This window comes from Rhinatrema bivittatum, chromosome 5 (assembly GCF_901001135.1).
Source record: "Rhinatrema bivittatum chromosome 5, aRhiBiv1.1, whole genome shotgun sequence".
In the NCBI taxonomy this organism is placed as follows: domain Eukaryota; kingdom Metazoa; phylum Chordata; class Amphibia; order Gymnophiona; family Rhinatrematidae; genus Rhinatrema; species Rhinatrema bivittatum.
The window spans coordinates 120510824-120529565 of NC_042619.1; the positions used below are offsets into that span (position 1 = coordinate 120510824).

Genomic DNA, 18742 nt, shown 5'->3' on the forward strand with positions numbered 1-18742 from the left:
TACTGTTAATTGATAACATTGATTATCCCTAATTACTTTATTAGTTATCCACAGTTTATCTCATTAGTTCCTTGTAATACCTACCTTCTCTATTAATATTTCATTCACTATTATGTAGATTGATATCTATATTATCACTTTAAATTTCAATTAATTTTAATTAATTAGTTTGCTTAGATTTAGATAATTTAGATTTTCATTTATTTGGATTTATTAATATTGTTAATTTAGATTTTCATTAGATTCAATTATTTACTATTTACATTTTATTTGTCATTTTCCTTTGTGTTAGACGCTCCGGCTCCGGGACCACCGTCGGGACCCGTGCAGCAGCGGGGAGACACCTCCACCGCACACGTCGGGCCTCCTCTGCTCTCGCAGCTCCTGCCGCCGAACCTGCGCCGTACTCCGTGGCAAGAGGGAAGGCCCTGATTCCCTCTTTGCAGCACCAGGCCACAGCCCAACGTACCAGCAGCCTGGCTGGGCCCTTCCTAGGTGCGCGGCCGTGTCCCTTGAGGATTCTTAAAAGGCCAGCCACTACTACTGCAGCCCAGCCCTCTGAATGACGTCAGGAGCCTGTGACTATTTCTAGGAGCCTCCTCTTCCTGTTCCTTGTCTTGGCAACGAGTCTGCTTCGCCTCTGTGGAGTTCTCCGTGCTTCGTTGTGCCTTCGTTCCTGTTCCTGCCTTCCGAGACCTGTTCCTGCTCCGGTTCCTTCTCCCATTCTTGGTTCCTGTGGACAGATCTTCTGGCTTCGACCTTGGACTGGCTATCGGTGACCCTCTGGCTTCTGATCTTGGACTGGCTATCTGTGATCCTTCCAGCTGTTATCCAACCATCTTCACAGGGGTCCACCTAAGACCAGTCGGCCCCCGGCACCCAAAGGCTCAACCCACGGGGAACGGGGTTGGTATTGGTGAAGCTCCAGCCGGCCCCTGCACCAGCTCGGCCTTGCCTCCCGATGGTGAGGACCTGCATGGATTTGCCCTCTCCGGTAGCGCCAACTCTCCCTCAGGCAAGGGGTCCACATTTTCGCCCAATACCCCACACTTTGCATATATCTTATGTGAAACTTCGCTTACATCAACTGCCTGCTCAATGTCAACAGAGAAAATGTGTAACATTCGGACAGATTTGTGGTATTTAATACCGCATCTAGAGGTTAGCTTAGCTTTAAAGTTCAAAATCTATTGGTTTAAGACAGTCATCTGTGACTTCTGTTACAACTCATACTAACTACTGAAACAATAAGGATAGAAGCTGGAAACTGTAGAATGTGCTGATACCAGTGAAGAGCAATTGTGAACAACATCTGAACTGTAGGATGTGCAAGATGTGCAGGCCTCCAAGGACTTCAAAAGACCTTTGCTTGTTATTCACTATCCAGCAACTTGCTAAATATACAAAAATAGCACAGCAACTCCAACAACAAGACCAAATGGAAAAGTTCCAAGAAGTAGCCCAGGGTACATCCTTCTCATCTATATGTCACCTGTAACTAGGAAAAAATCTCAAAAAATTACAGCATTCAAGCCCATCTTTTCATCACCTGTGACTGATATACAAACTGCACATGATATAATTATGACCTAGATCAGGAGGCTACAGAGATATTATCACAAAGGTAACCTGATTTCCTAGCGTAAGACTAGTCTACATCTCCCTACCTTCATCTTTATTTTCAAGACTCAAGCATGGCCTACCTGAACCTCAAGGTGAGCATTATCTGTAGAAATAATCAGTGAATCTGCCTGTTTGCATATAACCTTTAAGAGATCCTTTGTGAATGCACCTAACTAAATTGCTATAAACAAATATGGCCTCAATATTGAAAGCTGAATGGCTATGTAAGTTTGCTGGATAAGAATTATCCAGCAAACTTACAAGGGATATTCAGCAGCATGGCTATGCTATTGAATATCTCTGCCAAAATCACCACTTAGCTGGATAAGTTATATCCAGCTAAGTTAGACCTGCTGTATGGCAGGTCTGACTTATCCAATTAATTTAATCGGATAAGTCTGAATATTGGCACTTATCAAGTTAACCGGATAAGTTGCCCCACCCCAATCCACCCATTGTCCACCCCAAATATATCTGGCTATCTACTTAGCTGGATAAATACTTATCTGGCTAAGTGACAACCGCTGAACATATTCAGTGGCTGCCTTTTAGTAGGATAAGTCACTACTTATTATTACTACCAGCAAAATTACCATTTATAAAGCTAATTCCTACTTCTTTCGAACTACAATATCATTGGAAAAGTTGTGTTCTCTGTCCAGATTTGCTGGCAGTCTGGCAGAAACCCACATGTCTGGACTTGGTGTAGCATGATGACTGTTAGGATTTGTGCATTTGTGGGCCCTTGGCTCAAGGTGAGAGATAGTACCGGCCACGGGGAGGAGCCCCACTGAGCTTCACCGTCGGGAGGCGAGGTCTGGCTGTCGGATACATAACTGAGCAGTAGCTGGAGAAGGAGGTGAGAGAGAGTAGACAGGGTCCGGATGGAGCTAGTATAGATGATCCCCAGGGGTGGAGCCACGGGAGCGTCAGCACAGGCAGCTGACATCAGTGAAACAGCTCAGGATGCCCTAGAGTCTCTCTTAAGTATGAAGTAGGTGCTGACCCATGGAGCGGGGAGTGCCGGAAAGTCACACAGTCACAGTGGTGCCGCAAGGCCGCACAGCGGGGTACACCAATGAGGGTTCCTCTGAGAGATATCACGGCAATGGTCCGCAGAGCGGAGTACACCGATGAGAGGTTGGTGCGTTTGTGCCTATTCTCGCCCTCGCTCCATCCTCTCTACCTTTGTGGCAACTCTCTTCGGCTCAGATGGACAGATGCTGTCGCGGCTTCTCTCTGCCTCTTGGTCCCGGTGTCCCCGGGCTGGCTTGACGCTACGGATCCACCGTGTTCCTGATGACGAAAGGGCGCGCACACACTCCAGACTTTGTACCAGCAAGGGTGCGAACCTCGGGGGCGTCCCCCCGTACCAACATCATCCGTTTTCAATTTAAAAGGTCTTTGTTTGCTAACTACAAACGAGTTAGCAAGGAACTCCAACGGGACTTGCTTTGGCAGTCCACGCTACTTGCAACCACGCTCCGAGTCAGCAAGGGGAATTCTTCTCCACTGCTCGGCCTTTTCAAACTACCAGGAGTACCCGCTCCTCGGGGGCTCCGCTCTCTCTATTCTTGATTTCAGATTGTTGGATGGGATCCGGTACTCGCTCCTCGAGGGCCTACGTTCCTGAAGACTCAGAAGACTCCTATGCCTGGAGGCGATCGCAGACATGAACACAGTGAGTCCTATTACAGACAGGAACTGGTACTCGCTCCATGAGGGTCATTGCTCCTAATCGCTAAGGCTCTCTTCAGTCTAAGACATTATCGCAGGTACGGAGATCGTGAGTTACCATTGCAGATTGCGGATAGGAATCGGTACACGCTCCACAAGGGCCTATGTTCCTAATTCCTTTCTCATGCTCTCTTCTTCCTCAGAAGATCTCGCACACCTATATCTTATGGATTCTTATTACAGATTAACAGATAGGAACCGGTACTCGCTCCACGAGGGCCTACATTCCTAAATCTCTCCTAGCCTCTCTTCTATTCCAGAAGCCATCCCATACACAGTTATTGTGAGTTCTATTTCAGACTGCTTACAAGAACCAGTACTCGCCTGAGGCTCCTGTTCCTGAATACTGAAGACTCTCTGTTGCATATAGATGGCACTACAGAGATCTACTATTGTGAGTGTATCATCTATCATTGGTTATGCCCAGCATACCCTGTATACTCACTACCTATAGTCTCTCCTTACAGCTCAACAACTCAGAGATCGTAGTTCCAGTATCAGAGGGACTTCAGCCCTGCCGAGCATATCAACTCACTACTGCCACCTCTGGTGGTTCTACTTCCAGTCTAATAAAGAACTATCTATGTTTGTCTCAATACTCCAGCTGAGCCGGTGGTCCCTCTCAGGATCTCCACTTGAGGGTGCTGTCAACTGCCATCGGCCAGGGATTCACTATTTCTACCAAGTGTTATTCCTACACTAATAAGAGCGGTGTCATCATCTACCACTCTGTGGAAGCCAACCCACATCAGACCATCACTCCTCTCTCTGCGGAAGCTGATCCATATCAGATAGCTATCCCCCTGTGGGAATCATACAGGTTGCTGGTTCATGAAGTTAGGATTGGGGCACATTTAAAACTAATCGGAGAAAGTTCTTTTTTACTCAACGCACAATTAAACTCTGGAATTTGTTGCCAGAGGATGTGGTTAGTGCAGTTAGTATAGCTGTGTTTAAAAAAGGACTGGATAAGTTCTTGGAGGAGAAGTCCATTACCTGCTATCAAGTTCACTTAGAGAATAGCCACTGCCATTAGCAATGGTAACATGGAATAGACTTAGTTTTTGGGTACTTGCCAAGTTCTTATGGCCTGGATTGGCCACTGTTGGAAACAGGATGCTGGGCTTGATGGACCCTTGGTCTGACCCAGTATGGCATTTTCTTATGTTCTTACGTTCTTATGTTCTTATCTTCTACCGGAACAAAGCATAACAGTTGCTACTCCTTCCCTCTGGAAGAGCAGAGCACTAACAGATTGCTACTCCTTCGTAAGATTCGTACAGAGTGCTACTTCGCCCCTTGGCGGGATGATCACTTATGGCTTGTTAACTCCTCCTTCTACAGAAGTATCCAGCATCCAGATTCATAACAGATTACTAACTCCTCCCCTTTGGGGGAGCAGATCTATAACAGATTGCTAACTCCTCCCTTCTGGGGAGCTGGTCTCTAGCAGAGGTCCTCTGTAGAGATATCACGGCAATGTTCCGCAGAGCGGGTACTCACTGAAGAAGGATTTCCAGTAGAAGGCAGAAGTCCGAGGCACAGGGCCCTCCGAGGAGCGGATAGCCAGAGATGAAGGAAAGACTCCCGAGGAGCGGGTACCCAAGGAGTCTCACGCCAAGGAAGCAGGAACTGGAAGGAGATGTCCGTAGTGGTAGCAACGGATTCAGCAATGAGGAAACTCATTGCCAAGTCATTGAAGGTCAGGGCCAGCGAATTTAAGAGTCCAAGATAGATGATGTCATCTGGAGGGGACACCCCCGTGGTTCCCGCCATGACATGTTTAAGGCTGGCCCAGGAGCGCATGCGCATGCCTAAGGAACTCTGAGGTTAAGATGGTGATCGGCAGCATCCTCGCCGTCCAAGGAGGTCCGGGAATGGAGGCAGGAAGGCCGGAGATAACTGGCGGAGGCCACGAGTCTACCCAAAGGAGACAGAGCAGTGAGACAAGAGGTGAGCAACAGCGGTCGCAGTTGTCTGCGACCGGGCGTAACAGTACCCCCCTTCTTAGGGACCCCCCCCCCCCCCCCGGGGGTTTGGGCTTTTTTGGGTGAGAGGCATGGAACTGCTTGATTAGTTCTTTGTCAAGAATATTGACTGCCGGCTCCCAGCTGTTCTCTTCGGGCCCAAATCCTTCCCATGAGAGCAGATATTCCCATTGCTTCCCACGCTTCCTTACGACCAGGATGATATGTACTGATGATACGTACTGATACGTACCTGATACGTAACGTCCTCCTCCGACGCCAAAGGTTGGGGCTCAGGCGGCCTCTTGGAGAACTCAGACAAGATGAGAGGTTTGAGAAGTGAGATGTGGAAGGCTTTGTGAATCTTGAGCGATGAGGGCAGGCGGAGACTGTAACTGGGCCTAGCCGGCGGAGTACGGGGAAAGGCCCGATGTATCTGGGAGCAAAGCGGGCTGAAGGCAGATTCAGGCGAATGAAGCGAGTACTAAGCCACACCTTGTTTCCAGGGTTAAATTGTGGGGCTTACCGATGATGGGCATCATAAAACTTCTTCGACTTCTGGGCAGCTTACTGTAGAAGTTGTTTGGTATGATCCCAAAGTTGATGCAACTCCTGTGCAGAAGCCTGTGCCACAGGGAAGACACAGACAGAAGTAATGGAAGAAGAGGCAGCGGCTGGCGTCCGTATACCACTTGGAAGGGTGAAGACCTGGTGGATGCAGACTGGTGGGAGTTTAAGGCAAACTCGGCCCAAGGTAACAAGTCGGACCAGTTATTCTGCCGAGAGTTTACGTACGCATGGAAAAATTGCTTCAGAGTTCAGTTCGTTCTCTCTGTCTGACCATTGGCCTGCGGGTGGTAGGCCGATGTGAGATCCAAGGTAATGTCGAACTTCTTACATAAGGATCTCCAAAACCTGGCCATATATTGTACTCCTCGGTCTGAAAGTATGTGTCTTGGGAGTCATTCAAAAATTGGAAGAAGGATCCAACAGAAGAAAATAGGATAATACATTTATCTTGCCAATGTTTATGCAAGACATTGATAAGACAGGCTAAGAGAGAATTTGAAAAAAAGTTGGCCGTAGAGGCAAAAACTCACAGTAAAAACTTTAAAAAATATATCCGAAGCAGAAAGCCTGTGAGGGAGTCAGATGGACATTAGATGATCGAGGGGTTAAAGGGGCACTTACAGAAGATAAGGCCATCGTGGAAAGATTAAATGGTTTCTTTTCTTCGGTGTTTACTGAAGAGGATGTTGGGGAGGTACCCGTACTGGAGAAGGTTTTCATGGATAATGATTCAGATAGACTGAACCAAATCATGGTGAACCTAGAAGATGTGATAGACCTGATTAACAAACTTAAGAGTAGTAAATCACCTGGACCGGATGGTATACACCCCAGAGTTCTGAAGGAACTAAAAAATGAAATTTCAGATCTATTAGTAAAAATTTGTAACCTGTCATTAAAATCATCCATTGTACCTGAAGACTGGAGGATAGCTAATGTAACCCCAATATTTAAAAAAGGCTCCAGGGGTGATCTGGGAAACTACAGACCGGTTAGCCAGGAAAAATAGTGGAAAGTAGAGGAAAGACATGAAGCAAAAAATTGGTTAAGATGTCCAGGAACTAAGGTGAAAAGGTTCTCTGGGTAAAAATCAAGGTCAAAAAATGTCCAAAAAACTGGAGCTCATCACAGGCTCAGCTCACCGAGCTCATGGCCTTTGGATACTGTTGCGAGCATGGAGGCGCGGTCACTTCTGACAAGAGATGTGAGCCCTTGGATTGCCATGCCACTCAGGGAGGAGCCCCGAGAGCACAGTGAGAGGTGAGCCAATGCAAGCACGGGCAAACAAGATACAGAAGAAGGTTGAAGCGAAGACAAGGAGACTGAAGGTCTGACCCTCTACCAGACCTGGATGCCCCAAGAAGACCAGCAAAGCAATGTTGGTCAACGGACAGTCTTCCGACCATTCCAAGCCCTTTAGGACCTGCCGCTGGGTAACAGCAATAGGTGGCAGACCGGACAGAGGACGAGGGCAGACGGAGGCCTTAGACGAAGACATGGGCGAAGACTCTTGGACGAAGACTCTTGGACAAAGGTTCAAAAGCGGGAGCTGAGTTGAGACTGCGACACAGCGCGCCCTACACAGCCCACCTGCGGGGCTGGTCACTGACCACACTGCGACCGACATAGTCAGGAGCTAGGTTCAGTAGACAACAAGTCAAGAGCAAGAGCTAAGTTGAGACTGCAACGCAGCACGCTCTACATAGCCCACCCACAGGGCTAGTCGCAGACCATGCTGGAACCGACGTAGTCTCTAGACGGAGGACGAGACCAGGACATCAGGAACATGAAGGCATCTGAAGGTACGGACGAAGGAACATCGGACATCAGGAACATGAAGACATCTGGAGGTACGGATGAAGAGACATCGGACATAATGAACATAAAGACGGAGCCGTCAAAGCAGAAGAAGAACACGGAGGACCTGGACCGAAGATGAAGACGCAGACAACTATGAAGCTCGATCCGAAGGCACTGGATGAAGGCAGGCAGGGCCCTTATATAGGGCTGAAGCAGGAAACAGTCATCAGGTGGAGCCCAGGGCATATCCGGCCAGGGGCCCTTTAAATGTAAAGAAGAGGTGCGCACTGGCGCCTAGAGGCAGGCAGGAAACAGAAGGTAGCACCATGGACAGTGGTAACCTGCATGCAGGAGCAGACAGAAGGATCACATCAGAGTGGCAGTGGCCTCCCACTGCCGCTCAGGAGGGACTTCGGCGGCGGCTCCTCACTACTAAGGCACACTGATTCGCGGTTCCCTGTCGTGAGTGAAGGCCCCGACTGCGGTGGTCCGGGTCACAGGAGTGCGATAGAAGCGGCGGCCTCCAAGCTGCTTGGGAGGTCGGCAGTGCGGCGTTCCGGCCGTGCCAGCAAGAACGGCCTCCTGGCCGTATTGGGGAGCGTCAGACGGCCGCCAGCTGGAACGGAGCAGCACAGCAAAACGTAAATGGGTGGAGAGGCCTGCCCGTGGCATGGGCTCCGCGGGCAGGAATCGTAACAGCTTCTCCTTTGAGGATAGGTGACTATGGCCCATTTTCATAGGCTCCTCTTCCTCGATGCTTTGTGTGGAAGTGAGCTGGGTCAATGGCATTGGGTGAATTTGTGGCGCTCCTGACACCATCCTCTTGGATCCTCTGGCCTCTTGCGAGCGTTCACGAAGACGACGGTCAATGAGAGAGTCCAGGGGTTCAGGAAGCTCTCGTGCTGCTAGCTCGTGTTTGATATGCGGGCTTAAACTTTCAAAGAATATAGCATGTAGGTAGCCCGAATCCCAGTGAAGTTCAGATGACAGAGTTCTAAACTCGATGACATAGTCAGTCAGGGATTTGGAACCTTGTTGCAGATGAAGGAGTGTGGACCCGGAGATGGCCTTTCGACCTGGATCATCAAAGACAGCGTGGAATAGGGCGAGGAATCCAGACAGATCATGGAGGATCGGGTTTGCTCGCTCCCAGGCATAGGCATAGGCAATGTAGACATTGCCTACATTGCCTATGCCAAAACTGGGCACAAGCCTCATGCCTCACTTTAGTGTCACCTTGCTCTGACATTGTCTCGCTCTCCTTGACAACTTTTTGTAAGAGAAATACAAAGTAGATTAATACTTGCCAGTAAAAGTTAACTTCTCTGTATCTGCTGCAATATCCTTTGCAGCAGTTGCTGTTTGAATTTACCATATTTTTCGCTCCATAAGACGCACCTGACCATAAGATGCACCTGACCATAAGACGCACCTAGGATTCAGAGGGGGCAAAGGGCTGTCAGCTGCCAGTAATCAAAATGGCGCCGACGGCCCTTTGCCCTTACTATGTCACAAGGGCTACCACTGCCATTGGTCGGCCCCAGTGACATAGTAAGGGCAAAGGGCCGTCGGCGCCATTTTGATTACTGGCAGCTGACAGCCCTTTGCCCTTACTATGTCACAGGGGCTACCGCTGCCATTGGTCGGCCCCAGTGACATAGTAAGGGCAAAGGGCCGTCTGCGCCATTTTGATTACTGGCAGCCGACGGCCCAAGCCCAGGAGATCGCTCCCGGACCGCTCCTGGACCCCCGCTGGACCACCAGGGAATTTTGGAAGGTCTTGGGGGGGTCAGGAGGTTGGGGGGTTGTAGTAAATTAAGTTGGCAGGTCTTGGGGGAGTTTGTTAGATTTTTAGTTTTTTTTTTATATTCGCTCCATAAGATGCACATACATTTCCCCCCCACTTTTGGGGGAAAAAAAGTGCATCTTATGGAGCGAAAAATACGGTATGTCTATCACTGCATTGACAGCAGCCCTAGTCATGGGATTCAGGAAGGGTAGAGGTCTGCCGCTACTCCTAAGCACTGATTTAGTCCCAGTCCCATGTCACTCCCCAACTCTGGCAAAACTCCAAGAATTACACAGAGGTGCCACTTCTCGCCCTTGGTCCCAGCTTCAACAGCAAGCCTCACAGTGAAGTAAGTTAAACATAGAAAGATAGAAATGATGACAGAAAAGGACCAAATTGTCCATCCAGTCTGCCCAGCAAGCTTATGGTAGTATCTTCTGTGCCATGCAGGTTATCCCCATGCTAATCATTTTCCTAAACCATAAAAGTCAGGGCCCTTGTTGGTTACTGAAACATAGAAATAACAGCAGAAATGGACCAAACGGTTCATCCAGTCTGCCCAGCAAGCTTATGGTAGCATCAGCCACACCATTCAGGTCTCCCCTATAATGGTAGCATCAGGGGATAGTATCTGCTGTGCCATACAAGTTACCCCCATACTGAGTTTCCCAAACCATTAAAGTCAGGGTCCTTGTTGGTTGCTGTCTGAGTCCAATTCCCTATTATCTCTTATCTCTTGCCATTGAAGCAGAGAGCAATGTTGGAGTTACATTACAAGTATGTATTATTAATTAAGGGTAGTAACAGTCACATCAGAAAGTTACCCCCATGCTTATTTGATTTCCTAGACCGTAAAATTCAATGTCTTTGTTGGTTGCTGTCTGAAACTAATTCCCCTTTTCCTCTTTTCCCCCTGCTGTTAAAGCAGAGAGCAATAATGAGTTCCATCAACAGTATGAGGCTTATTGGTTAAGGGTAGTAACTGCCACACCAGCAAGTTACCCCCATGTGCTCTTTTCCTCATTTCCATCCTCTAACCTTTAGGGATCCACAATGTATATCCCATGCCCCTTTGAAATCTTTCACTGTTTTTGTTTTCACCACCTCCTCCGGAAGGGCATTCCAGGCATCCACCACCCTCTCCGTGAAGAAATATTTCCTAATGTTGGTTCTGAGTTGTCCTCCCTGAAGTTTCATTTCATGACTCTTAGGTCTACTGATTTCTTTCCAACAGAAAAGGTTTGATGATTGTGCATCATTAAAACCTTTCAGGTATCTGAAGGTCTGCATCATATCTCCCCTGCACCTTCTTTCTTCCAGGTATACATATTCAGATCCTTCAGCCTCTCCTCATAGGTCTTCTGATACATACCCCACACCATTTTGGTCGCTCTTCTCTGGACCGCTTCCATCCTGTCTTTATCACCTTCAGATACGGACTCCAGAACTGAACATAGTACTCTGAGTGAGGCCTCACCAAAGATCTGTACAAGGGCATTATCACCTCTCTCTATGCAGCTCAGCATTCTTCTGGCTTTAGCTATCACCTTGTCAAATTGTTTCGCCATTTTCAGATCTCCAGACACTATTACCCCAAGATCTCTCTCCTGGTTTGTGCACATCAGTCTTACATCCCACATCACATACTGCTCTTTTGGATTGTCACACCCCAGATGCATGACTCTGCACTTCTTGGTATTGAATCCCAGCTGCCAAATATTTGACTACTCTTCTAACATTCTTAAATCAATTTTCATTCTCTTTACTCCTTCAGGCGTGTCCATTCTATTGCAGATCTTAGTATCATCCGCAAATAGGTAAATTTTACCTTCTATCCCTTCCGCAATGCCACTCAAAAAATATTGAACAGAACCGGTCCCAACACCGATCCCTGTGGCACTCCACTTAACACAGTTCTCTCTTTAGAGTACGTTCCATTTATCATTACACTCTGTCTCCTATCAGTCAACCAGTTCGAGGACTAAGTTTGCTCTCACAGGCCCCACATGGAAACCAGATGAGGAAGGACCTGTGAGTGCAGGCTTAGCCCCCACACTTTCTTCACTGTGAGGATCACCCTGGGAACTGAGTTTCGGGGGAAGGGGTTAGGAGCAGTAGTAGCAGTGGCAGCAGGCAGGGCAACAATCATTCACTCATGTAACTGAGAAACTGAAGAGAGATATTTTGATGGTCAATTCTTTTCAATTCTATTTCTAGTCTCAGCCATCCGTCAGTTTTACATGCTTTAACATTGAGAATGACATAGTTATTCTCTATTAATAATAGAAATCTCACTCCTGTTAATAGCTACAGTATAATCATTCATTCATAAACCATAATACTTTCAGAGAGCAGCTTTGTGTGACCTTCATAAGATAGTGCTAGGACTGCATAAATCAATCTTGTGATTTATGTCCTTAAACATAAGTCATACAATATTTTTTCGCTTTAAAGGTTTTTGCATTAGTATAGTTATATATATGGCATAGCAATTTATCTGGATGTCGTTATTATTTTTGTTTAATTACAATCAGTAAAAAGATCCAAACCTACCAGTGTCTGTAAACTCTAACCTATGGGAAAGGCTTCTAGTAAACGTTTCTCCTAATTCGGAATCACTGCATTTTTCCTTCTCTTTCTGTTGGCCAGTACATTCTTCAAGATTATTTCTCTTTTCGTTTCTTGAAACAAGACAAGTCAGATATTGAAATTAGTGGGGACACCTGAGTTACACTGCAGCAATGTGAATCAAACAGCAGTCATCATAAAGACATGGAATTCATTAGAATAAGAAGCATAACAAAAACAATTCTGATGCAGATTTTACTAGGCTATGGTCTGAAGGCTTAAAACAGCTTAAAAATGTGTAAAGACAATCCTTATGGAAAAATAAGTAACTTGAAGGAAATTTTAGGATTTGTCTTTCTAATTGTTGCTGCTATGTTTGAGAAATAAGCATTCATTAGATTATATCAATCAGAAAGAATGCGGTTACACTGCCAAACCTGAAACCCAGTATTTAAGAAATAAATATTTTATACTGTAAACTAACCTACCTGTTGATTCCAGGAGTTCCCCTGTTATTGTCCTGTTAAAAATCAATCAAACAATTAACTTCCTTAACATTTCATTCTTTAATCATATCATGTTCTCTGCTGTAGAGAAACTGTACTCTCTCTATAGATGGCAGAACAAGAACAAAATGAAACAGAGCACAGCACTTTTATTTAGATTGCACAGAGGTGGCCAATCCAGGCTACAAATACCTGGCAAATACTTTGAGTTAGCAAAGATTCTGGTCCAGCTAATTTCTACCTCCACTGAGACGCTTCTCGGCGTACCTACTCCTCCTAACCCTTCGGGGTCACTATCACTGCAGGACGCTCTGGGTACCCGCTCCTCGGGGGCCTTCCGCTCCTGCCTACCCTTCAGGGTTATCTCGCTCCAGAAGACTCCTGGGACACCCGGCCCCTCGGGGGTTCTACTCTCTTCTGCTTCTCTCCAGGTATCTGCTCCAAGGGACGCCAAGGCACTCGCTCCTCGAGGGCCTTGCCCGCTCCTGCCTACCTTCCGGTACCTGCGCTAGAACTCCAGCACTGGCGCTGGCCTGCCTCGCTACCTTCTACTTGTGGGAGCCTCAGCAGCAGCAGCACTACCGGCCTAAGTGAGTACCTCTGCCTTCAGTCTCTCTATTTGTCTCTCCAACACAGATTCTCGGTGTACTCCATCCTGCGGATCACTACGGGATCTGTCAGCACTTCTTCATCCAGGAAGGGCTCTCAGCATACTCCACAACTACTACCGGGCCCTCCATTACCAGCATCGGGTGAGAGCTACCCTGCACCTCTGCAGTGCACAGACTGTACTACTTCTACTGAGGCTATTCTGTTGCCAGAGGGAGAGCTCCCACTCTCCATGAATCATCATTCTGCTGTTTATTAAAGCTTCCTTTCCTTGTGTTCGCTTACTCCAGAGTTTAGCCTATTGCTGTGGTTCCGCATGGGGCCCCTTCCTGTGGGAGGAGTCATTGCCACAACGACCAGGGGTCCACAAATATGCCACAAACACAACAGCAACGAATTCCAGAGCTTAATTATGCATTGAGTGAAAAATAAATTTATCTGATTTGTTTTAAAAGGTCTACCTGCTAAAGTGCCTCAGTCAGCATTTTGTTTATACTCTCAATATTTTTGAAAATTCCCTCTAATTTCGTTTCCAGTACTTTTACTACAGCCGCAGTTACTTCAGCTACTAACACGTCTGCAGGTCCTTCCACCATTTTAGATTCAGCCTGTCTCCCAATTAGCTTCTCTCTTTTCTGTTTTTTAGTAGTCATCTCCGAGTTTTGTTTAACTACAGAGTTATCTATATGATCCATGTACATTTAGTTTGTATTCCAGTCTGGCTCTTACAATCAATGAGAATAATCGATAATTGGGAAAGGCAACCGGAGCACACCCTGCACATATCCTACCTGCTCATGTCACATGGTCTCTGGGGACCCCTGTTTTTAACTCATGTGTTAAGTAAAACGTGTGCTAAAATTAAACTCTGATTTTAGAGTGGGTTTTATTACATTGGTCCTTCTGTGTTTACCTTGTACAATATCATGTACACTAACTGCTTTTTGTGGCCTCAGGTTCCTCTGAAGGGAATACAACAATCTGGTGGAATTTCTGCTATATTCTCCCAGGTATTTGAACAAGCATAAAAGCACTTCATTCAAGGGTTGGTCAGAGACAGACTAGTGACCCAGTGGTAGACCTACCATGTTGATAACCTGGCTTATATTCCCAAGTCAGATTTTCTGCTCTCTGGGTTGGCCAGGGCTAGGGATGTTCCACGTGCGTAACTTACACCAATATAACTTTCATTGGGTATGCACTGTGTTTCATTAAACTCAAATAGCAAAATTGTTGAAATCATTATTATTTTGTAAGAGGGATACAGCAGAGGTTAGAATAGAGAGACTTCATGCAAGGTGCTAAAAGGGATTTACATAGTGTTTTCATTTTGTTAAATGAGTTTGATGATGTTCAATAATAAAGATTTCAACAATTTTGCTATTTGAGTTTACTGAGCTACATTTTGTGACTGTCATTCCATATATGTCCTGATCTTATGTTTTGATGACAGTAGGAAGCAGTTCTTTGTTTGTGATTTTTGATATGCAGTGTGTTTTCCAAAAGATTTAAACTGTGTCTTATAAATGAATTCACATGGCGCAATATAAACACATGGATTTACTTACTGCACAATGAACTTCTGGCAGACTGAAATCCTCATCATTGGTATCATCACCACCAGATACAATAGACATTATGTCAAGTTGGTCATCATCAGTGGTATCATCCTCTGTCTTGTTTTCTTTATCTGTCTCCACTTGGTCGCCATCATCTGATTTTAATTATATAATTTCTCTGATCATTTTATGGACTGGAAGTGATGCACAGTCTTTAATCTGTTAACCTAATTTCAAAATTAATTTACTATCTACCACAAGTGAAAATAACTCTGGGGACCTTAATGTAGTTCTAGTGATTAACTGTCCAATTTACAAAATAACATTACAAGAGAGAGAAGGTATTCCTGGGGCCATGATTATTTTTTTTAATCCAGGTATTTTATTGAAATTTAACAGGAAAAAGAAAATATAAAGACCATCTTAATACAATAACATGTTAGAATATTGCCAGACCAGAAAAAAAAAAGATTCATCTTAAATGCCAGAAAATATATCCTCAGGCTTCCAAATTTTTAAGTGGTAAAGCAACTGATTCAATTTCTCTACAGCAACAGTCTCAAACGTATATAATCATACAAATTGTATTCCACAAGTAATTAAAATCAATAAAAGAACAATCTTTCCAGTTCACCAAAATTATACTAAATGCAATGAAGAGGAGAATGTTTAATAACTTTAACTGAGGCAATGAACGATGATCTTTAAAAACTACAAATTTAAGAGAAACAATTTTGTCAGTAATATCACACTCAAGCCCTATTATATCTGACATTCTCCTCTATATTTAAGCCAAAAATGAAAAATATTGTTATAATAAAGTAAGAAATGTGATAAAGTGCCATTCATAGAATAACAATGCCAGCATACCTTGGACTTAACCAACTTAGCACTAAAGAGTGTTATAGGTGTCCATAAGGCTCAATGTGCAATAAAATAAAGGGACTGTGCTATACTAGTGGAAAGAGAGGCTCTCTGTAACTCCCCTTACCTTCAAGCTCCTCTGGCATAGAGTCCCACTCCATGCAGCATCCAAGGGCTGTGTATAGCACTTCCTACCACCAGGACACCCTCTTATAGGCCCTGCTACCTGGACTTCCTAGGGAGCTGGCTGTTGACATCACATCCTGTCTAAGTATATAAAGAAGTCCTCTGCTACCATCCAGCACCTCAACAATAGATGTCCTGCCATGCTCTTGCCTGTAGTGTGTATTGCCTTGCCTTTCCATGCCATGTCCTGCCTTGCCCAGCTTTTCCTTGCCATGCTCCCACTTTTGTCCAGCCTTGCCTTGACGTGTTCCTGCCTTTTGTCTTACCTTGCTTTGTTGTGTTCCTTCCTTTCCTTATTATCCAGCCCTGCCTTGCCTTCTTCTCCCATCCTGCATCACCTTGCCTTGCCCCTCCAGTCAGTCCTTCTTCAGACTATTCCTTCTGTTGCTGACACGGATTGTTCCCTGACCTTGTTTCATCTCTGCCTGCCTTGTATCCTGCCTGGAGGTCCTAATGGCCATCAGAACCTGCATGCCCAACCCAAGGGGGAGGTGGCTGGTCAGGCAGAAGACCTTGCCTTGTGGCGTGTTTGCTGCTGCCTGCTAGAGCCTGGTCCATGATCATACGTCAACATAGCAGCAGCCCAAGGACTCACATTCCCCGAAGCATGACACTCTCATAACCTTAATCCATAAATATTTCCAAGGGAACTCACCATTATGCATTCTTCTTCTCAGACTTTCTCCAGACCAGAACATTCATTAAACTGAAAGTCCCTCAATAATTTATAAAACCTAGAAGCCACATACCCAGAAGCCTAATAAGGAGAAATTTTCTTACTGTTATGACTTGTAAGAGTGTGAACCCTGGGCCGAGGTGAGAGGTGTCTCTGCCCACAGGGAGGAGCCCTGTGAGCCTCACTGTCGGTAGGCACGGTCTCAGTGGTGTCAGACACAGCTGTGGAATAGATTCTTTATTAAGATAGGAGAAGGGCACAGCCCGTGGAGCAGGAGGTGCAATATAAGTATAGTTCAGAGCAGAGGGGTATACCCAAGAGTGATACCTCCGATGTGAAGATTCGGTAGTGGCCCGCAGAGCGGGGTACACCAGTAGTCTTCTCAGTAGTGTAGCTATACCTCAGATGTGCAGATCCAGTAGTGGCCCGCGGAGTAGGGTATGCCTTAGGGGTGTCTCAGAAGTGGCAAAGAAATAGTAGTCTGAGGTGCAGGAACCTCAATGAGGGTCCTGTAGCGGTGGTGTGGTAATGACCTGCAGTGCAGGGTATACCAGAGTGGATCCTACTGGGATGATGCAGTAGTGGCCCGAGGTATGGGATACACTGAAGAGGATCCCACAATGAGGCTTGGTATCGTTGAAGTCCGAAGTAGAAAGTTCTCACAGGAGAAAGTTCCAGAAGAGGTTCTGGGGAGCAGGACAGATAGAAGTCCAAGGCAAGAAGGCCCTCCGAGGAGCGGATTAGCCAGAGACGAGAAAGGGCCTTCGAAGAGTGGGTACCCAGAGCACCTCACGCCAAGTGTAGAGTCTGGAAGTCTAAGGATGGAGCGGAATTCAGCAACGAAGGAACTCCTTGCTAACTCATCAAACTGAAGGGCCAGCCAGCATAAGTACAACAGGTGGATGATGTCATCCGGAGGAGATGCCCCCGAGGTTTCCGCCATGATGTGTACAAAGGTGGTCCATGCGCGCGCACAACTAGGTAATTCCTGAAACAAGATGGCAGTCAGCAGCACCCACGCCGTCCTGGGAACGCCAGGCAGGTCGGCGGTTGTTGGCGGAGACCGCCATTCTTCCAAGAGATAAGGCAGTAAAGAAAGAGGTGAGCTTGAGTGGTCGCACCAGTTTGCAACTGTTATAATTAGTGAGGTTTGGGTGGACCCTTGAACACTGTGGCAGCTGACCATGCCCACGGGGGGGAAGTCCCATGAGGGGCCACAGGTCAGGTTCAGCTTAGGACACACAAACTCAGAGATTGATCTTTTATTAGACAATGTGGTGAAGCCACCAGAGGTGGCAGTGGTGAACAGCAGAAGTAGCCCAGCTGGGCTAATACCCCTCAGGCGCTGGAACAGCGACTCCTCCTGTAGCAGTGCTGTAGTGGAAAGACCTGAGAATAATGAGTACAGTAGAATATGCCAAAAGCCCCAGTATGGAGAACCCCAGGATAGGGAGAGCAGGCCCTCGAGGAGCGAGTACCTGATCCCTGAGAGCAGAGAGGCTTGAAGGTAATGTACTCACACATCGGTTCCACGTAGGAGATGGCACTAGGGCTGGAACGGAGGCAAGCCCACGAGGAGTGAGTACCTGGTTCCAGGGAACAGCTCTGAGGTGACGATGGTAGTACTCACTGGTGTTGAAGATAGTGAATCCTTCCAGGCAGAAGAGAAGGTAGGAGCAGGCAGCGAGTCAGCGAACATGGGCCCTCGAGGAGCGAGTACCAGTTTCCTGATAGCGACCTGAAAAGCAAATGAGGTCCCCGAGGAGCGGGTACCCGTTAGCATTAAGAGTCCAATGGAAGATTGGAGAGGCAGAGTAGCTGGGTACGGAGAGCAAATCCCATCCGTAAGATACCCCTTGCTAACTCAAAGGCTAGCAAACATCGTAGGCTTTAAATATCCGGGCAGCATGACGTCATCACAGGGGGACGCCCCTGAGGTTCGCGCCAAGTAGGAAATAAGAGTGAGGGCTGCGTGGCACGCGTGCCCTAAGGTACCAGCGGAGCAGGGCAGGAGGTAGCGCCCAAACCAGTCTGGGAACGCCGGAGAGGACAGCAGGCAGACACTGCGGCAGCCAGGCGTCCATCCATAGCGAGAGGAGGTGCAAAGAAAGAAAGATAGGCGGAGTAAAGCCGTCAGGAAGGAACGGTTGCAACAGTACCCCCCTTCAAAGGGCGATCTCTTCTGCGGGTACCAGGTTTTGGTTTCCAAGGATGCGAGAGATGGAACTGATGGAACATCTCTTTGTCAAGGATATTAGCCAGAGGCTTCCAAGAATTTTCTTCAGGGC

The 18742-nt window shown here is 46.7% G+C and overlaps 1 protein-coding gene across 4 annotated transcripts in view; it reads right to left on the reverse strand.

Annotated features, from left to right (window-relative positions):
- Nucleotides 1–18742, reverse strand: part of PHF11 (PHD finger protein 11) — a 165346-nt gene that overhangs the window by 100913 nt on the left and 45691 nt on the right. For all 4 annotated transcript variants that reach the window (XM_029602846.1, XM_029602849.1, XM_029602847.1 and 1 more), the window contains exons 5-7: nucleotides 14738–14883; nucleotides 12543–12574; nucleotides 12040–12167 (exon numbers count right to left, since the gene is read on the reverse strand). In XM_029602846.1, the coding sequence (XP_029458706.1) occupies nucleotides 12040–12167; nucleotides 12543–12574; nucleotides 14738–14883 (306 nt within the window). The remainder of the gene's footprint in view (nucleotides 1–12039; nucleotides 12168–12542; nucleotides 12575–14737; nucleotides 14884–18742) is intronic.